This window comes from Benincasa hispida, chromosome 6, assembly GCF_027475165.1.
Source record: "Benincasa hispida cultivar pf3 chromosome 6, pf3_genome.v1.1, whole genome shotgun sequence".
NCBI lineage: Eukaryota > Viridiplantae > Streptophyta > Magnoliopsida > Cucurbitales > Cucurbitaceae > Benincasa > Benincasa hispida.
Genome location: NC_143483.1, coordinates 37,598,405 through 37,606,137, shown reverse-complemented (window position 1 = coordinate 37,606,137; position 7,733 = coordinate 37,598,405). Strand labels below are relative to the sequence as shown.

General features: G+C 33.1%; 1 protein-coding gene across 3 annotated transcripts; it reads left to right on the top strand.

The window, feature by feature from the left end:
* Positions 1–2,258: 2,258 nt before the first annotated feature.
* Positions 2,259–7,000, top strand: LOC120079941 (VIN3-like protein 2). Of its 3 annotated transcripts, none has more exons than XM_039034407.2 (5): positions 2,259–2,646; positions 2,808–2,885; positions 3,620–4,292; positions 5,082–5,401; positions 5,601–7,000. In XM_039034407.2, exons 2-5 carry the CDS (start codon positions 2,861–2,863, stop codon positions 6,785–6,787), a joined length of 2,205 nt encoding a protein of 734 aa, XP_038890335.1. In that variant the 5' UTR covers positions 2,259–2,646; positions 2,808–2,860; the 3' UTR covers positions 6,788–7,000. The 3 variants fall into 3 exon arrangements, with proteins under 3 accessions (XP_038890335.1, XP_038890336.1, XP_090171110.1); XM_039034408.2 differs by having other exon boundaries at positions 2,262–2,646; positions 3,524–4,292; XM_090314984.1 differs by having other exon boundaries at positions 2,641–2,720.
* Positions 7,001–7,733: the final 733 nt, after the last annotated feature.

Below are 7,733 nucleotides of genomic sequence, written 5' to 3'. Positions count from 1 at the left end.
ATTCCATTGCAGTCATTTTATATGTATATGGTTACAATTATCTACGTTCCCAATATACTTATGATGTATCACCAGACGGACTGTTAACTAGTGTGTATCATCTTACGAGAATCGAGTATGGTATAGATCAACCGGAAGAGGTATTCATAAAAGATTGAATATAAACCATTACTAATTAATTTCTAAACTTATTTTCTATTAAAAAAATTTGTATAATTATTATTTGGTAATATCATATTATATATATAATATACAAAAATAATTGAGTTTATAACATGAAATAGTATAATTGTTATTGTTTTTATCATTTTTAATATAATTTTGCATTTTAAAATTTTGAATTCAAAATCTAGGTATACTAAAAACATAAAAATATTGTTTTCAGAATTTACACTATTTAGATCACATAATCCGAAACTAGTTTTTGAAAATAGAATCCAAATGGTCAACCAAACACATATTTGCTGAACTCGAATTTGAAAACATAAAACACAATTTGAGTTGCCTACCAAATATGCCCTTAATATCTTCTCCAATTTCTTCTTGGCTTCTTTCAACTTCTTCTCCTAGTTTGTGAGGTACATTTTTTAATTTATTTTTCTTCTTCTTTTTAAGTTTCTTATTTTATTGCATTTGATTTTCATGTTTCAAACCATCCTTATTTTTTGTTTTAGTTTCTTTATTTTATATTTAATATATTATTTTTTTTAAATAATTCATGGAGCTTAAGCAAACATCCTAAACTTTACTTGTTGAGTTGTTTATGTTATGATATAGTTGTTATATTGTCAATCTTTTCTTAATTTATTTTCATTACAATGCTACTGTAGATTTAATTTGAAATTTAAATGGAAAAATATTTTAAAAGAAAATCAATATAATCATCATCTCCATTGAAGAAAAATAATAATATTGATGTACAAAAGTTCATAAATTTATGAATTTTTAGAATTACTCATTTATAAATTATTCTTATTGAATTATAACACCTCTAGTCAACAAAATGTTTAGATCTGCTTTAACCCCTGTACAAAGCAATGACAAAGAGATAATAATTCACATAATAATTTATATAATTTATTTATAATAAAGCCATGTCTTATTTCCAACATCTATGGGGTTCCACTATAAAGATGAACATTACAATGGAAAGAATATTTTAATTATAAAAAGAAGTTACAATCAATGAACCTGTACCTCTACCGAACGACCTTGATAAACAATATAATAATATACATCATCATACACCATTTTTATTTTTAAAAAGTATATATTATAGTTTTCAAATTAATTTTATTAGCAAAATATAATAGTTTGCAATAAGAAAATATGGTAGTTTTGCTTATGTGATAATGAAAGTGGCAAGGAACTCTAGCATTCTAGTGTGAACTTTTATTTTCCTTTTCAATTTTACTTCTCAAACTTCATAAAAGTCGTGAACTTTCTAAAATGAGGTCTATAAATTTACTTGGCTATTGAACAAAAATCATCTAGTTTAAATCCCGATTCATAAAAAATAGATTATTACATGAATATAGTAGTACTCTGCTACTCTTCTAATTTACATTTGTATGAAATCTTAATCTCTTATGTCCAGAGATGGTAAAATCCTTAAAATTTTCATCTTAAACCGATAAAAAAGAAAAATATTTGGGTATATTCTAAGTTTCACCTATTTTTTTAAGTCCAGCCAATTATCCAATTAATATTTATCACATGGCAAATTTTTGTATTTTTGAAAAAAATTGAACTCTTTTACTATGTGATGCATGAATGTTGCACTTAAGTATTAGTCAATAAAAAAATTATCGTTTTAAATGAAGTTGAAAATATTTGTCACTTTTCTTAAACAAGGTCAATGTCTTCTTAACACGAAAAATGAAGCAAGAATGAAAATTAAAAATTCTCGTGAAGTGGAAAACAAGAGCGTATCTCGATCTCATCCCCTCACCCAAAGATTAAAATAATGAAGTCAATATTGATATCGAGATTTCAATTTTATGAATATAGTGATAAAATATTAATATCGATAGATGTTTTTGGAAGTAACAAAATTTATAAAATTGTTGTTTTTATTCCAAAACTAAATTATTAAGATTGTTATTAGTAATCATATTCATATTAGATTAATAGATGACAATTTTTTTTATATATATTTTAGGAATATTTATAAAAGATGTGGAAGATATTTATAAATATTTAATATTGATATCAAATTGTTGGATTTATAAATATATGGACATGTGGATACATCCATCATTGCTCTCACCTTGATCTCTACTTCTTACGTTGACCAATCAATAAGAAATGCAAAGAACTGAGAAAGAAGAGAAATTGTACAATGGGTGCTTGGATTTTTGCATTACAAATTTCCCAAACTCCTCAGCTTTGCAAGTTTACAAACTGCCACCCAAAAAAAATTGTATTTTTAATAACAAATTGGTCCCTTTTTTTCACTTGGGGTCCTTCCTTTATGCTCTCTTTTCACTTTCCTCACTGTAAATCTCTCTCTCTCTCTTCTGGGTTTTGGTTTCTGAAAAGATAAAAAAAGGACCCATAAAAGAGTTTGAGAGAGAGAGTTCTCTCAGCCTTCAACCCTCATGATGGGATCTTTAGTTGTGGCGGAATACAATGTGTCCTTTATTGGTACTTGTGATTCCGCCTCTCTTTCTCTCTGAATATACCTAAATTTTTTTTCTTCTACTTCTCTTGATTTTACGGTTTTTCTTTTTCTCTGTTCTCTTCTGTTTTCAGGAATTGTATATCTGTGTGTGTTTTTTTTCTTATTCCTTTTGCTTTTTTGGCAGGTTCAAAAATGTTGGTCTTTTGGTGGTAATGTGGAGGCTTGAGCACTTTCACCATGGCTGCTGATTCTTCCTTTGATGGTACCATTTTGCTTCTTTTTCTTGCAGATTTTGTTTTGTGTTTCTAACTCTTTCATTTAAATTCTTCTGGGGTTCTGTACTGTTGTGTTGTTTTGGTTTTGGTTTTTAGTGGTACCTGCAGATGGTTTTCTTTTTTGGGCTTCCCATGGGTTAGAGGGTTTTGTTTTTGCATTAGAGTTTTATTACAAGGAGAATTTTCTGTGTCCTTGAGGTTGGATTTGACCCAAGTTTTGGTTTTAGTGGCTATATAATTCATTGTTTTTACTTCTTGTACCTAGAACTTCCATGTTATCTATCTTTGAGTTCATCAAGTTTGAGAAACTGTATGTTATCTCATTGCAGAGAGAGGGCATGAGCTTGTATGCCAAGTTTAAGGAAAATATGTCATACAAGAAAACTATCAATATCTGATAATAACATAGGGGTTTTGGGAGATCTAACCCAACCATAGAGACATAATTGGACTATTTATAATCATAGGGGTCAAATTAAAATCAAGGAATCTAAGTGACTAGGATGATAATTTAACCAAAAATTTATGTGCAGTGTTGAATTTCCTTACATTTTTTTATCCTATGCATAAAAATTTGTGTTTACTTTGCCTCTAAATCTGGCTGTATTTTTTTTTTGTCTGTTAGCTGTCGTGTAGCTGAAGTGTTAATGAATTGGTATTCATATGGCTCTTGTTCCACTTGCTGGATTCTGATATGGATATTGCTTATACTACATTCTAGGTGCTATTTTTGACTCGCCAAAATGTAGTAAGTTGACTATGCAAGAGAAGAGAGAACTTGTATATGAAATTTCAAAGTCTCATGGTGCAAGTGAGACACTGCAGTCATGGAGCCGTCAAGACATTCTACAAGTCCTGTGTGCAGAGATGGGGAAAGAAAGAAAATATACAGGCTTGACGAAGCAGAAAATAATAGAGCATCTTTTGAGACTCATATCCGAAAAGAAGTCATCAGTGCCTGAGGTTTTGAAAAACCTTGAGCCACAGTCTCCTTCGGGTGGCCATAAAACTACCAAAAGGCAGAGGAAATCTGAGCATCTAGCTCAACTTTCTGTTCCTACAAGTGACTTTCCAACCAGTAGTTCTCATAATGATTCGGGTCCTACGGCTTGCTGCAAAAACTTGGCTTGTCGAGCAACTCTAAATCCAGAAGATGCGTTTTGTAGAAGGTGTTCATGCTGCATCTGTCGTCAGTATGATGATAACAAGGATCCTAGCTTGTGGATAAGTTGCAGTGCGGAGCCTCCATTTCAAGGAGACTCATGCAACATGTCATGTCATCTTGAATGTGCTTTAAAAGATGAAAGATCAGGAATTTCAAAAGCTGGACGAAGCAGGGGAATTGATGGGAGCTTCTACTGTGTGTCTTGTGGGAAATTAAATGATTTGCTTGGGTAATAATCTTTTCAATATATATAAGTATCAGAATCAGTAATTGAATTACTCTTATATCTCAGTATTATAGTTCTCTAACAAATAAGAAAGGAGTTTTCTGGTTCCGCAGACCCTTCAACAGTGAGACCTTATTATATAACTTTTTCGTTATATTCATGGTATTAGACCCAATCCAATTCTTCTAAAATATTATCAAATTTCCTCTTCTTGCTGAATTGATCTAGTTGTGTATTCTTGTTGAATAAATGAGACTGCATAAATAGGTGGTGGTTTCTACATTTTTCTCTCTGTTAAAGTTGGCCTTTGAGATTTAGAGCATTTTAAAATTTTCTTCCGTATGTTAGGCTTTCTGCACTTCTGTCCTTTCTTTTAATCTTTCCAGTTATAACACTGAAAAGTAACACGTATAAGTACACAGTTGTAGACGTATATGTTCTCTATAATTCTCAATAGTTCAATATTAATTACTATCTTATGAGTTACAATTAATGATTAGATTGTCTCGGGACTTGCGGCATATTGCATATTGGAAACTTCAATGCTTCGTTAATTCCTTGCAATGACAAAAATTTTTGTTTGACTACTAACATGAAGTATCACTGCCCAGGTGCCTGTACAATTCCCACGATAGTACGGCTGCTCTTGTAAACTTTCTTTCATGTCAATCATCACCTCCTTGAATTACAATTTTGCTTTTGAATGATGAAAAACCAAAGTAAATTGGCTAGGATTTTGTCTTCTGTTCATAGAAAGAAGGAAGGAGATTTGATTTGTGTTCTATTCTTCAGGTGCTGCAGAAAACAACTAGTTCATGCAAAAGATACGAGAAGGGTGGACATACTGTGTTATCGTGTCTCTTTGAGCCAAAAGCTTCTCCGTGGAACTGAAAAGTATAAAGTACTTTATCAGATTGTTGATGATTCTGTGAGGAAGCTTGAAGCTGAAGTGGGACCAATAGCCGGTGTACCGGTAAAGATGGGTAGAGGTATCGTAAACAGGCTTTCATCTGGACCCGAAGTTCAAAAACTCTGTGCTTCTGCTATTGAGTTACTGGACTCGATGATCTCCAGCAAATCATTGCATCTTTCGCCTAATCCTGACATTCAAGGTAAAACTATATTATGCAGATCCTTTTTACCATCTTTGCTGTGAATCTGTAACATATTCTTAATAGGTTGTCTATTCTCCTGCTGCAAATTTATTGTTCTTTTAACAGTTGTAATGTTTCTTTTTTCCTTTCATATTCTCATGGAATTTTGTTTTGAGCGTTTTCTGTCAGCATCTGATTTAGTTAGCTGGCTTTGCAGATGCAAATTTTGTTCCTGCAAACATGGTTATATTCGAAGATGTTCAGTCAACATCCCTCACTCTGGTTTTAAGTTGTGAAAATGGATCCTCAGAGAACCAGGTCGGCTTCACCTTATGGCATCGTAAGGCAGATGATGCAGATTACCCGGCGGAACCAACACGTATTCTACGACAACCGAAGGCAAGGTGTGTTGTGATGGGACTATCACCTGCTACTAAGTATCATTTCAAAATTGTTCTGTTTGAGGGGACAAGGGAGTTGAGGGAGTTTGAAGTTCAGTTCTCAACAATTAGGGTGGTAGAAGAGAACCCAGGCTGTTTAGAAATTGAGAGAAGCCAAAGCCACTTTACCAACTGTAGTGACCTTTCTAATCCGTCTTCAGTTGAAGACGAAACTACCGACATTCTTCCCTATGGTGATCGAACTGATAACCTAGGAAAAAACTCCACTGCCTATTCAAAGGGCACTGAAATGCTTTCCTCGGCTATTTTATCCTCTGATGCTTTTAACCTCAGTGACAATGGTGAAGAAGGAACACCTGCAGGTACAGTTTCTGTGCTAGATGAGGCAAATGGTGCAGGAATGGTAGGTTTGATTCCCAACTCTGTTGCATCAAAGCTCGAGAACAGGCATGGTCCAAGTGTCCCAAAACTCAACACTGATAATCAGTTAAACGCCCTTGTTCGATGTGGAATGGAGTGCCAGCCATTTGTTGGCTGTTCTGAAGATGGCTTGCCTATTACTCCCTGCAAGATTGAAGTGTTAAAGGACAGTCTTGGTAGAGGTGAGAGACCAAAATCCGGCTGCAAAGACCTCGACAATAGGACTCGAAAAGGAGGGGAACCCCAAGATGGTGGCACGTCAAAGATGCGAACTGGGGAAAGACAGGATGACAAATGTGCTGAAAATGGTGTTTCAGATCGGGATTTCGAACATTATGTCAAGGTAATTAGATGGTTAGAGTGTGAGGGTCATATCGAAAAAAATTTCAGGCAGAAGTTTCTCACTTGGTACAGCTTGAGAGCATCCCAACAAGAAGTGAGGATTGTGAAGGTGTTTGTTGATACCTTTATTGGAGATCCAGCATCTCTTGCAGAACAGCTTGTAGATACTTTTTCAGAGTGCATTTCGAGCAAAAAACCAACGACTACTCCGCCTGGGTTCTGCATGAAGTTGTGGCACTGATTAACCTTCTCTTGCATTCTGCTATGAATTTATAATCCAAACGCGTTGAGAGGTATAATGGTAGCAATTCTTTGGATGTCAAAAATGTATTTTTAGTTCAGACTCGAACATTTCTGTTCATCATACTTGTGACCATGTAAATATTGGTATTTTTCATTTCATCATATGATCTGGTGGATTTGGTTATAATGTGAGAGGATCAATTTCTTGAAATCATTGTTTGATTTTAAGTTTAGCATTTCTTTTTGGCACAAAAGTGACTTGTTTAACCATCATGGGTTGGGTTGGCCAAATATTTCTATGGCCATGTCGTTCTCATGGTAGATATGATTGTTTTTATCAATCATGGATATATGGGATATATTCTCCATAGGCTTTTTCCTTTTCTCAAGGTCATTCTTTGATCCGAAAAGATGTTTTTTAAATAGTTTTTTTCCCTTCGTTTGTAATGTGATGCCTTGTTTCTGTCTTCACGTTATAGTTCACATTTCAAAAACTATTTTGTTTCATTCCCTTGTCCAAATTCCATTCAAATGTTATTCCTTAGGAGATTTTTTCCCAAGTTTTTTTTTAATATAAAATATAGCCAGTATATATTCTCAAATTCAAAAGTATAGATCCTGTTTGGTAATCATTTTGTTTTTTAAAATTAAGATTATGAACACAACTTTCATATCCAAATTTCTTTCTTTGTTATCTCATTTTCACCAATGGTTTAAAAGACCTGGCTCAAAATCTAAAAAAGTAGCTTTAAAAAAGTTATTTTTATTTTTGGAACTTGACTAAGAATCTAAGAAAGATGTAAATCATTTTAAAAAATGTGAAAAATAAATAATCAAATGGTTACCAAACGAACCCCGTGATAAATTTTTCATGTAAGAACCATGTATGGATGGATTTTCATTTTCTTTGAGGTATATGTTTTTGGTTACTAAATAGATATTAT

What these genes read in the sequence shown, in the direction of transcription:
- LOC120079941 (XM_039034407.2), top strand. Translation starts at nt 2,861, where the DNA reads ATGGCTGCTGATTCTTCCTTTGATG. An exon ending in TGCTGATTCTTCCTTTGATG is followed by an intron (nt 2,886 to 3,619) that starts GTACCATTTTGC and finishes ACTACATTCTAG; the next exon opens with GTGCTATTTTTGACTCGCCA. An exon ending in AAATTAAATGATTTGCTTGG is followed by an intron (nt 4,293 to 5,081) that starts GTAATAATCTTT and finishes TCTATTCTTCAG; the next exon opens with GTGCTGCAGAAAACAACTAG.